At 40.4% G+C, this 13,116-nt stretch overlaps 1 protein-coding gene across 2 annotated transcripts in view; it reads right to left on the bottom strand.

The window, feature by feature from the left end:
• The window catches only part of Lrrk2 (leucine rich repeat kinase 2), a 142,322-nt gene that overhangs the window by 58,623 nt on the left and 70,583 nt on the right, over nt 1–13,116 (bottom strand). For both annotated transcript variants that reach the window (XM_052748694.1, XM_052748695.1), the window contains 6 exons: nt 11,065–11,251; nt 9,552–9,733; nt 7,628–7,857; nt 7,143–7,270; nt 4,563–4,781; nt 1,186–1,387 (listed from right to left, as the gene is read on the bottom strand). In XM_052748694.1, coding sequence (XP_052604654.1) covers nt 1,186–1,387; nt 4,563–4,781; nt 7,143–7,270; nt 7,628–7,857; nt 9,552–9,733; nt 11,065–11,251 — 1,148 coding nt within the window. The remainder of the gene's footprint in view (nt 1–1,185; nt 1,388–4,562; nt 4,782–7,142; nt 7,271–7,627; nt 7,858–9,551; nt 9,734–11,064; nt 11,252–13,116) is intronic.

Genomic DNA, 13,116 nt, shown 5'->3' with positions numbered 1-13,116 from the left:
AAAGGGGTAAAGGAAGTTACTTTTGAACTATACAACTTGTTCATATATTTGGAATACCAGCATGCTCTGAAAAGTGTCTGTTGATAAATGCAAATTCACAATATTCTCGTGAACCTTCTCTGTCAGTGGTTCTCAACCTTCCTAGTTCTTTAACCCTTCAACATAGTTCCTCGGGTTGTGGTGACCCCAACCATAAAATGACTTTGTGGGCCGGGCGGTGGTGGCGCACGCCTTTAATCCCAGCACTCGGGAGGCAGAGCCAGGCGGATCTCTGTGAGTTCGAGGCCAGCCTGGTCTCCAAAGCGAGTTCCAGGAAAGGCGCAAAGCTACACAGAGAAACCCTGTCTCGAAAAACCAAAAAAAAAAAAAAAAAAAAAAAATGACTTTGTGGCTACTTCATGACTGTAATTTTGCTACTGCTATGAATCATCATGTAAATACCTGAAATGCAGGCTATCTGATATGTGACCCCCTCAAAGGGGTCACAACCCACAGGTCTAGAACTGCTATTTTACATGCATAGGGCAAAGACATATTTTAATTTCCATATGGAAAAGAAATAACACATATCTCAGCACATCTGATTTAAGAAAGGAGAAAACATTCATGAAGCTATTTTCCATACAACAGAATACGAGGATCACAACAGATTCCTGGCCATTTCTCCTGGGACTACAAATCAACTCACATGGTCTGCAAGCTAGCAATGGAGGGGCCAGCATGGCTTGTTGCTGTAGTGGGCTGAAACTTTAACTGTGACATCATATCACACAACCCTCTACTGTCTAAGGTGACCCAGTAACCCACTGCAGTAATAATTGCTATATAAAAACAATGCTCACACAAAAATGTGATACTATGAAAGGACATGGTGACATTGAGGGTCCATTGTCTCATAATAGCAAAACTGTGTCCCTGGACCCACATGTCTTCACTCCTGCTCAGGGAGTCTTTCATACTTTGTCCTTAGACAATTTCCAAACATGCTTTCCTAGGACATGGTATGTGATTGAAGGTTCATACATACGGTGGCCTTACAAAAGATAAAATCCACCAGTGACCTGTTTAAGAATTTTATTGGCATTCTCTTAAACTTTGAATAGAGATTATATACAAGATTCAGAGATCTCTTCAAATTATCCTGACCTAGCACCAAAAAGCAGAATCCAGACCCAACCAACCAACCTGACTCATTTAGGAAATGAACAGCGTGTGGGAGCTCATTCTCATCCAGCTGCAGCTGGTGTTCTTTCACGAGTTGTAATAAGCGCTTCCGGTTAATTACAGGAAACTCAACTGGCACGGCCTTGCGCTCTGACAAAATGATTTTCTCCAGTTCCACGTAGCAGTCTGGAATCAGCTGCCCAACCACAGGCTGATCTCGGATCTATGAAATTACAAATGACAAGGTGTAGAAATCCGTTTAAATCACAGATGTGTTGTATGGTAAATTCAGCCACAACCGTTTTTACATGATGGATGTGTTTTTAATAAAATTGAAACAAGATGTAAAGCCTATCTAAAGGATAATGAATAGAAGATGGAATTAAAGTAAGTAAATTATGAACACGGAGTCAATTTGGAGGGGGGAAAGCTGCAAATAAAATAGCATGGAAATAGTTATCTAGTAATACAGAAAATCCATTTCAAAAACAAAGGCAAATAATTAACCAAGAGAGAGTGATTTCATTTCCAAATGCACTGAGGTTATGTGCAGTACATAAGTGGGGTAAGACATTAGTCTGTTTTGAGAGCTTTGGGATATTTCTTTATGAGATGAAAATATACCCACAAGTATTGGACTATTGGACCATAGATATCAAGAGTTAGATCTGGAGACATGAAATCTCCTCCCCAAGTTATATTCTCTGATGGAACCTTAAACTCTGGAAAATAAGAGTTGTCTAAACAGCAATGATCCCAACCTGAAAGCAAGCTCACTGTCCACAACATGGACTGAGAGAGAGTGAGATTTTCAAATGAGGGTCTTGAGATAATGGTTTCGATAACAGATATCATTTCTTGGCTTTCTTTTTACCCTTCAGAAGTCTAATTTTAAAGAGAAATACAACTCTAAGAATAGCAACCAAATGCCTCTGAGAACCACTAGGGGGCAACCTCTCCTCGTGTCTGGATCCATATGAGGCCTACACTAGTTCTACCCATCAGAATTTCTAACTTAAAATTCTTAGGCTCAAGAAACTGGATCTTTCCAACACACATAAACACAAAACTGTGGCTAACTCCTCTCTGCTTGCGCCCACCGCTTTGTTTCCAGAACTGAGAACTACTACTTCCATATTTTCCTGCAGTCATTCAAAAATAGATAGCCACTGCCCCAGAAGACAACATATAATCCTACTAACATTCCTCTTCGTTATTCACAAGTTAAGACAACATAAAACTTCAATTTCAAGGTTATGTTTTAAGCCAAGGAAGGAAACAGACCTACAGAGACAAGTGAATGTCTCACAGGAAGCAAATCAAGAAAGAGGAAGAGTGCTGAAGGGCGGGTCCCGGGCAGCAGAAGGATGTAAATGGGCTGGAGCCTGTTGAAAGGGATATGGTCCACATTGAGTGAGGTTTTGTCCCGTATTTCCTTCACTGCTCACCGTGATAATGGGATCACTACCAGGCTAAGGTTGGGAAGAAAAACAAAAACTCTTCTAAAGAGCACAGGTAGGTGTTTATAAGCACAAGGAAAGGTTTGGAGAGAGTCAAGACAAAAAGAAGATAAATGGGGCATATCAGGAAGTGCTCTCTAATCAATTCAAAGCTGTTCCTTGAAGATGGGTTGCAAGCCTCAGAGAGGACGGTATCCCAGCAAGGCAGGCTCTCCTACCCAGCCATCTGAAAGAAACAGCGAAGCCAGCCAGGGCATTCTCAAACCAGTGTGCCAGAATGAGGTAGCCATTAGCAATATGAATTCCTATTTAATAATACTGTCATTTAGGGAAGCATGTTTTGCTTCTTTGTATAGAGTTGTTTTAAAGATTCACTTATAAGGACAAGAAGGAATCTGGTCTCACTGATTGGCAGTAACAACTTGCAGCTGTCTCCCAGTAGTATTAACCTAGATGACTGACCCAGTCACCTCCCCACAGAAGCATCAGCCGGGACTACTGCCCCCATCTACCTCACTTACAGGCTTGCTTCAGCTAAATTCAGGCTTTTTACAGAACAAACTCATCTTCTAAAAATGGTCTTTTAAATACCTGATCTGTGCTTTAGCAACAATGGAAAAAGGAAAAACGAATAAAATATCCTGAAGAACAAGGACATTCTTTAGGTGCAATTAAAACCACAGAAGTAAACTAACTGGATTAATTCAGATTAACCCAGTGAGTGAATTTTTCATATTTGTGTTTTAAAGAAGCCATACTATCCCTAATCTTATTAGTCATGCAGGAGAGTTAGGGAGAAAAAGCAACATAAAAAGCTTCTAATACATGATGACATTCTTATACAAACACCATCCAAATCAGGAAGACTTTCTAGTAACTATCAAATGCACGTTAAACAGTTTCTCTCTCTGGGTACCACAGAGACAAAGCCAGCCATAGATGGCCCATCTGCTTTCTGAAAGGAGTAGAACCTGTGAGAATGGGGCAGAGCAGAGCTCAGGGGCCACTGTGGAGCTGTACAAGGCTTATCGTTTAGCATTCCAAGCTGGAGGAGCAGTTTTGAGAATGTAGTGTGGCCCTGTAAGAAATTACCCTGGGGTACCCAGACTGCACCAAGTTCTGGTTACATTCTGGGATCTCCACAGAGCCAACACGGAAAGACACGGCATTGTGTTTTCCACACTGAAGTGCCCAGAGCATTTTCCAAAAGTTTCAACCTTATTCCCTTCCTGTGAGTGCTGGAAACGTGTATTCTTCTCGATGACCCATTTATTAATGTTTTCTAAACAGATGGCTTACCAAAGAGAATATAAGAATTTAAAACACAAGTCTTAAGATGGAACCTAGCTCTCTGAATTAGGTAGTTATTTCAAGATTGCTAGTGGTCTTGACAACTCACAACATTAAGAGAAAAAGATCAGAATTTTAAAAAAAATTGAAACTACCAGAAAAAGAATTATGAAGGGACCACGCAGATGATAAAGATGTAAGTAAAATTGGGACTCCCAAAGGAAGCTGCTAGAAGAACAGATGCAGTAGAGGACCAGAGGACCCGGCCCCACTTTCACATTTAGCCTCTGGATGGAACCCCTGGAGAGGAAGCTGGGAAAGCAGGCCTCTGGGTAACTTTCTCAGTATCCTGGCAAGATTCTCCTAGTTCTTCTTGGGGTGCTCTAGTTATTTTCATTCCCACTTTTATGAATTATAAATGAAGTATGGTATAAATAAATCATTTAAAAGTGAAAGTGTTTTCATAGTTCTGAGCTATGAAAAAAACCTACAATTTCCAGATAATTGCTCTCTCCTCAAGGTTTCTGACATTTCTAAGCAGCAGTATAATGAAAAGAGCAAGGAGTATTTTATCTAGCAGCCTGCAGGGGGCGCACACCCTCCCACTTCGACCATCTAGCAGCCTGCAGGGGGCGCACACCCTCCTACCTTGAAATTAAGACTCTCATTTATAATAGTTTTACGAAGCTTTGCCAGTGCATCGGACTCCTCGGTGGCATTCACGAAGTGGTAGTCCCGGATGGTGGGGAATCCTCGCTTATTTAGGAGTTCCTTGGTGATTTTGCTTATGCAGGCTTTGCGCTGCTTCTCATCGGAAACATCCAAATGTGTGCCCACCAGAATCACCGGGGAAGAAGAGGCACGAGCCTGAGGGTACAAAAGTAAGATACGTCCAATTTATGTAAAAATCCTTCCTGGGTCCCTTTCTGCTGAAATCTATGCATGAAACTCAGTGCCAAAATGATGACAGACTCAAGGACTCCTGAACCAGACAATAGCAACTCTTTTCTTACTGCTAGCGTGTGCATATTCCTCTAAAGGACATGTCTTGAAATTCAATCCTGTGACAAAGCAGCGTCTTGAGATGGGGACCTTATGAGATGCTTAAGTCACAAGGGCTGAGCCCAAAAAAAACGGATTGACTCTGTCATCACAGTAAAGGACACCCAGTAAAGGGTAAGCTATGTTCCCTCCCTTCCTTTTGCTATTGGGCATGTGTACTCTTGCCCACTTCATAAAGAAATGACACATGAGGAATGGCCTTGCAGATGCCAGCCTCAAGGTCCTGGGTTTTCCTCCCTCCAGAACTGTGAGAGAGAAATCTCTGTAGTTTGTGAAGCACTCAGGCCTGGATATGCTGTTACAGCAGCAAATGGCAACAGAGACATTTCTTTAAACTAAAATAATAAGAATCATAAAACAACTTTAAAGTTGTTATTATTACATCATTTTTTAGTCCAATTCTTACTGCTTTCCAGGTTCCTACATAACTGTGCTAGTATAGTTTTCCTTTTATTTTAATATTTGCTTAAAGCAGGTTGTATGCAAGCTGTGCTTCTAAATAAAGGAAGTATTCAGTAAAGTCCAAGCTATGTCAGAGCAGCACAAAATGATGTCCATTTCCCTACTCTAGCTGTGGATTTTATATTTATATTATAATATTATATTATATATATAATATTATATAAATATTATATATTTATTCGTGAATTCACTTTAAAGTCGGGTTGGAGAATGAAAGACCAAAACCACAGAAGTGAGCCTTACCGCCGCTATACTATCTGCCCAAGTTGCTATACTATCACCAAGAAAAGAGATGCTTAAGAAAGATGCAAATTATCAGACACACCCATGAACTACAGCTGTGGGATGTTCTGTATGTTAAATGTGTTGCTCTGATTGGTTAATAAATAAAACACTGATTGCCCCGGCCAGTAGCCAGGCAGGAAGTATAGGCAGGACAAGGAGAAAGGAGAATTCTGGGAAGTGGAAGGCTGATTCAGAGAGGCTGCCAGTCACTGCCATGACAAGCAACATGTAAGATACCAGTAAGCCATGAGCCACATGGCAAGGTATAGACTAATAGAAATGGGTTAACTTAAGATATGAGAACTAGATAACAAGAAGCCTGCCGTGGCAATACAGTTTGTAAGCAATGTAATTCTCTGTGTGTTTATTGGGTCTAAGAGGCTGCGGGACTGGTGGGTGAGAGAGATTTTGTCCTGACTGTGGGCCAGGCAGGACTGGAGAAAACTCCAGCTACAAACTACCAAATTCTGTGCACAGATGTCCTGGTGAAAATTTCCTGAGACCTCACTCCCGGATGAGCTCCCCGAGTCAACAGACAGGGAGCACAGGGACTCTTTCTGCAATCTCAATTCAAAAGGTCATCTTAAAAAAAAAAATAGCTATCATCAAGGCAGCAGGTAGACAGTAGAGAAATAGCAAAACAGAGACACTAAAGAAAGGAGGTAAACCATCTGGGGCCATTTGCAGGGCAGGATCTGTAGGCTTCATACTAAGAAGTCACAGAAAATATACTAGCCATGCGCAGAGTGTGTTTGGTTGGTATACTTCATTTTAAGTTGAGAACGTTGGTATGTCACTTAACAAAACAATATGATCAAAATCAGCTATGTATCTGTGCTTTCAGATTTTTATAGTTGTAAAAGGACTTCAGAGACTGGTGACATGCAACAACCTCACTTCTATATCATTACTCAAAATCTGAGTGCTTCTAACTTAAAAGAGAAAGAAAGAGAACAAAAAGAGAGGGGGAGAGGAGAGAGAGAAAGAAGAATGAATGAACAAAAGGAGGGAGGGAAGGAAGGAGAGAGGAAGGAAGTAGAGAGAGAGAGAGAAGAAGGAAGGAAATAAAGAAGGAAGGAAATAAAGAAGGAAGGAGGGGAAGAAAGAATAGACATTCAAAACAATTGGAGTAACTATTCTTTAAAAATACATCACCTTATATACACATTAAAAAAACAGAATATAGCCGGGCATAGGAGTGCACACCTTTAATCCCAACATTCAGAAAATAGAGGCAGGAAGATCTGTGTGACTTCAAGGTCATTCTGATCCTTCATAGAGGGTTCCAGGCCAGCCAGGGTTACCCAGTGAAACTAGGCCTCCAAACAAACAAACAAGCAAGCACAAAAAAAACAGAAACCGAACACATAACAGAGAGCAAGGATCATGCTCCATTTCCCTGTAATTCGAAGAGATCACCTTGATATTGAAGAGCCAGGGCTTCATGGCATCCACCTCTGCCTGCCCCTTGCTGAGATCATAGACAGCAAGGTACAGAGCTCTCTGGGTCATGAAGTGGGGGTGGGTGCTGTAGAATTCCTCCCGACCTAAAAGAGGATGTCAGAGGTTTTAGTCTTCCACTTAACAGGCAAGAATCACTATTCAAGTTACATAGAGGGGAATGGCTGTACTTGGGAGGAAAGCCACCTACAGACAACATTCGCATAATAGCTTTGAGAATGCCTATCAGCTGGCAACCAAGTAATTACTTTAGACACTTCTGCTGGGTGCTGGTATTTTTTTTTTTTTTCTGTGTAAAATCCATTCTGGTAACAAGGGCAAAATCTGTAGCTAATGGGTTTGGAAAACTCTCATAGGACCTACCAGTCCTTTTTCTATTGGATCAGGAAACTCAGTTTTAAAATTTCTACTCAAAATGAAATCTACAAGAATGCCCTAAGTACCTGCAAAGTCCCACACATTTAGAACAAGGTCCTTTTTCCTTTTGCCTCGTATTTGGATAGGCCAGTCTCTGACATCTATGCCAACCGTGGCACTCTGCATGCCAAGATCTGATTTCTTCATTTTCATGAGTTGCTGCAGGAGAGTGGTCTTCCCACTCCCAGTATTTCCCACAATCATAAGCTTCATTCGGTTGTAGGGCACAGCCTTTTTCAGCCGTTGTTGGAGAAACCTGGCGTTAGAAAGACAGAAGCAATGTAACAGCCTGCCTAGCAAGGCGCTGGAACTGGGCCTTGCCTAAGTTGTTCCACAGTGAATGCAAAAACATGAGCATGCAAAACTGTAAAGGTCATCGAACCAACAAGACACAGGGCTCCTGGCATGCTATTAGCGCATATATTCTATTAGTGATTGCAGAGCAGTCAGTGATATTTGGTAGCACTGACAATTATAATGACATGTCATCCTAACACCAGAAATAACCAAAATGCCAAACCCCATTTGCAATACCTTTACAATGCAATGTGTACATATATACATGTACAAATGCATATGGGGGAGCTCGTGTAAACAGTGCAAGTAAAGTCGGAGCTTGTGTAAACAGTATAAGTCTTCACCGTTATGAATTTTAAGCACTACAGTGGCATAGAATCAAAGAAGTGTATATTTCAAAGCCTGTTTTAATGAAAGTTTGATAATGAGACCATCTTGGCTATGTTATATGTGCATGTATATATATATATATATATATATTCATATATTGTAAATATAATACAAAATATATATTTATATATGGCATGTGTAATATAGAGACATATTTGCATTAGTCATGTATACAAGAATAAAAGGTATTTATTTGTTCATTTTAACTATATAAGTTATTACACTATCAAATGATATTAACATTGTTATTCTAAGTAAACTTAATGTAAGATTAATTGAAACCGGGTTGAGGATTTAGCTCAGTGGTAGAGCACTTGCCTAGCAAGTGCAAGGCCCTGGGTTTGGTCCTCAGCTCCAAAAAAAAATAAAATAAATAAAATAAAATAAAAAAAGAAAGAAAATTAATTGAAACTAATTTGAAGTGCTAGATGCTCAAGAAAAAACACACTCAAGTTTTATAGATATAAGATTTTTGAAAATAAAATGGATATAGAAAAAATACATTTAAAACTATGCTATATGTTGTCACATTTCAAATTATTTTTTGAAATTGTAATATAATTATAACATCTCCTCCTTTCTTTTCTAAACCTTCCCATACACCCCTCCTCGCTCTCTTCAAATCCATGGCCTCTTTTTGAATGAGAAACCAAACTGTTTCATAAGAGAACTTTAAGGAATACCGACTAATCCATGCCAACAACAGGCATCTGCGCCCCTCCCCCTCCCCCCCCACCCCACCCTCACTATCCTACCCCCCTGAGGATATGATCAAAGGGAAGCATTAGGGATTGTGGAGATGCTCAGTGGATGAGTCTCTGTGAGGACCAGAGTTTAGGAGCCCAGTCCCCACTCCAAAGTCAGGCTAGCTCTGGCAACCTGCCGGCAATCCCAGTCTCCAGGGGACAGATAGGAGACCAACAGGAAAAACCCGGCCAGATCCAGGCTCAGAAGAGACCCTGCCTCAACAAATAAAGGGAAGCATGATCCAAGGTTGACAGTGACCAAGGGTGGAGCGTGATGGAAGAAGATGCCCGACGTCAACCTCTGGGTGATGAGGGAGATAAGACATTCCCTCACCATTCATTCCCTGGACTACAAGGAATTACAAGACATTTGCAGTGACTGCACATAAACTCATTCAGTAAATGAAAAGCACTCGGAGCACACATGTGAAAGAGTGCAACTGTACAGCCATCAAAGTCGGGGGTGGGAAAGGTGAGACAAATCTGATGAAGAGCCAAGGGAACAAAGTCACCCAACCTGATGATGTCCTTGGCTTTGCATCCTACGTGCTTAAAGTCAAAGTTCAGCTGCAGCCCATCCAGAGGAAGGTCCCATAGCTTGCTCAATTTCCCCATTTCATTCGGAAAGGACCTCAGTTCCGAGTTGTGACTGACATCGAGAGATGTCAGATTTTCCAGACAGCCAATTTCAGGAGGAATCTGAATGACATACAGAAGGATAAAAGCGTGTGGGTGGGAGGGAACCAGTGTGCACAGCCAGGACACAAGATGATAGTGAACAGGAAAGGCTCTTAGTTGCCACAGGCACCTTGCACAGTCTTAACACAAGGTTAAACATCCTCCAAAAACCTCGCCATTAGTTTGCAGTATGCATGTTTTAAAACAAACAAAAAAATATATAAAGAACTTACCTCCAGCTTTATGAGTTATTTACCACTTCATTATATTTTAAATTTTATTTGGGGTGTTTGTGTACATCTGTATGTATACATGTATGCCTGCGTGTGTGTGTGTGTGTGTGTGTGTGTGTGTGTGTGTGTGTGTGTGTGTAACCTGCAGAAGCTGGTTCCCTCCTTCCATCATGTGAGACCTGGGGAGGAACCTCAGGTTGTCAGTCACGGCAGCTAGTACCTGCTGAGCCATCTAACTGATCCTATTTATAGCTTTAAAAATTAAATCTCCCTTAACAATAAACCTCATCATATACAATATTGAAAAAATTGTCATTTGTATTTATCCAAATCTGTTATTTGTGGTTCCATTCCGCTCTCTCACATTGCCTATGTTCTTTAAAGCCAACCAGAAAGATATAATCATTACAAACTACTATGTACTTACATTCTAGGTGCCAATCTAACCAAAGTGGTTTAAATTTCTCTTCTAATTTTTTTTTCAATTGGAGGCATTGAACCTTTGTATGCTAGGTAAGTATTATAATTTTAAAACCACTATTAAAAGGTTTCAAGCCAATTATAGTACACTTAGAATAAAAAATATTCATTTGATGGGGAAAAAAAAGTAGTGGTATCAATCAATCCAGTAATCCTGAACATCAAACTATCAGACCTTTGGTAGCTTTCTAAACGGTTAACTGGACAAGAAAATATCTTTCTTACATGTGTAAATAGAAGGAGACTGACTTTAAGTGGGGGGTCATGCAGAGGAAGACTAAAGAGATCTAAGCATGTAGGAAAGGAGGGAAAACACAGGCTGGTTGTCACCCAATAACGATGGAAGACTTAGTATGTCAGGCTCTGAATGGTCAGAGGTCGCAGACAGTGACCCTCTTAGAGCATCACACATTCAAACTTAGATATATGCACTCATACGTAACAATCCTTTCAAAATATAAAACAAGAGTAGTTGGGATTTGTTTGTTAGAAACTGAGCTTTAACTACACCCACTTAGCACAGAGTAGAATCACATCTCATTTACAAGAAATATCAACAGATTTGAAAATAATTGTGATAACACCAACTGAAATCTGTTCTCACACATCTGATAACTTAAAGCAAGGATGACCTCTCACCTCTTTCAGCTTATTATGAGAGAGATGGACTTTCTCTACTCTTGACCACACGTGCGGCTTTTCACTCAAGTCCAAGACGTTGATCTGATTATGGCTAAAGAAGAGTTCCCTCAAGTTCTGAGACGTCCAGTGTGCAGGCCCTGGCAGATACTCAATGTTGTTGTGGCTCATATCCAAGGACCGCAAGCTGGAATGACATGAGGTCCCATTGAGAGCAAAGTGGGGGTTTTCACAGGACACAAAGTAATGCCACCAGGAATTTTATCAGACTGAGAGTCATAAATGATTTTAAAGCTACATCACTTACATATAACCATTGTATGTTCTTGAATGCTTAGAAGCATGTATGTTCATACAGTGCTTAGAAGTAAAGGCATTTTTTTTTTCTCTAGAGTGGAGGTGTAAGTGAATAAGGATCATTAGAAACAAAATCAGTCACTTTGTCTATTGTGATGAAAATATAGTGGCAATGTAATTGTAAGAAAGGATTTGGGATGGTTTTCGCCAAAAAGAAAAAAAAAGAAAACTATTTGCAGTGACAGATATACTAACCCTTGAATATTACATGATATTCATATAGCAAAGCATCATATGGTACCCTATATTTACAACTTATATATGTTCATTAAAGGGGTTTTTTTTTTAAGAAAGAAAAAAATTGAGGTCCAATTTCCCTTTAGGCCATAAAAGTATCGCTCTCAAAACGAGGAAAAGATCAGTGTTTCACAAATGCTCATGGGGCATGAGAAATTATGACAAGCAAACATACAAATGATCATTGGGATGTGCTTCCTCTACAGGGTTTATGATGGTGCAGCCCCCACTAGCCCTCCATGGATGGCTTTCACTCATCATTGAGTGGTTTCTTCAATGGCTGCTCTAGAGCTAATCACTAGAGCTGTGGGTACACCTTTCTACTAGCTAGTCTCAGTGAGTATAGGACAAAGCATGGATAAGCCTGCCATGTGACCTGCTTGCCCTCATAAAGCGCTGCTTCCTGAGTTTCCAGAAAACCTTAATATTCATGAGTACATGTGTGTGAAGAGAATAAAGACAGGCAGCAAACAGGGTGGGCGTGTCCCTTCCACTCGGTGTATTGGAAGCTTAGTAAATGAATCCTCAGCTACCATATCAGCAGTATCTGCTTGACAAGAGTTTGGGTCTATGAAGCAATGTTTGTGTCCTTAAAAATGTACTATATATTGTTCTGGTTGCCACAGAAAAATGCAGGAGAAGCTGTGTTAGAAATTACATTTATCAGCCGGGCGGTGGCGGCGCATGCCTTTCATCCCAGCACTCGGGAGGCAGAGCCAGGCGGATCTCTGTCAGTTCAAGGCCAGCCTGTTCTACAGAGCAAGATCTAGGACAGGTACCAAAACTACACAGAGAAACCTTGTCTCAAAAAACAAAAACAAAAACAAAATTACATTTATCAGTCTAACTGGGAACGCATTTGAGAGAAGCAAGAATCACGAGGTTTTCCCAAAGCAGTGTTTCTTTGGGTACAGTCAGGACTCTAGCTAGACAACTATGTGTCCACACATGAAACAAAAGAGGATTTAAAACAAGAACACAAAGGCTGGAGATGTGTGCCTGAGAATGATGGTGATTAAATCAGGAGCTGAGTTATAGGGTTAGTTCTTCTCTGGGAAGAAATCTTCTTTATGTCACTTTGTTTCCTGGTAAATGATCTTAAATAATTGGCCTCTATATATTTCCAGAAATATATTTAGAATATGAGGCCATGTTTATTTAATAGCAGTCAATGTGTAAGAATTAAGAATCTGATGATGAGCCCACTGACACAGATGAATTATGACTTTGGGAAGACACTTCATCTCTCTAGTGAAATTATAAAATAGAAATGATGGCAGAAGTTATCTTATAAAATTATTAAGACCAAAGAGCAGGTACATATGGCACAATTAGAACAGGGAGTGGAGTTTTGAAAAGTTAGATTTATGCTAATGAGTTTATGTTTGTCTGGCATTCTCTGTGGCCAGGTTGTGGTTGCTATTTGCCTATGATATGCATACATGTGCATACAAACTA

This window comes from Peromyscus californicus, unplaced genomic scaffold (genome assembly GCF_007827085.1).
Source record: "Peromyscus californicus insignis strain IS unplaced genomic scaffold, ASM782708v3 Scaffold_20__1_contigs__length_68692818, whole genome shotgun sequence".
Taxonomy (NCBI): Eukaryota; Metazoa; Chordata; class Mammalia; order Rodentia; family Cricetidae; genus Peromyscus; species Peromyscus californicus.
The sequence above is the reverse complement of the archived record's forward strand: the minus strand, read 5'-3'. Positions and strand labels throughout refer to the sequence as shown.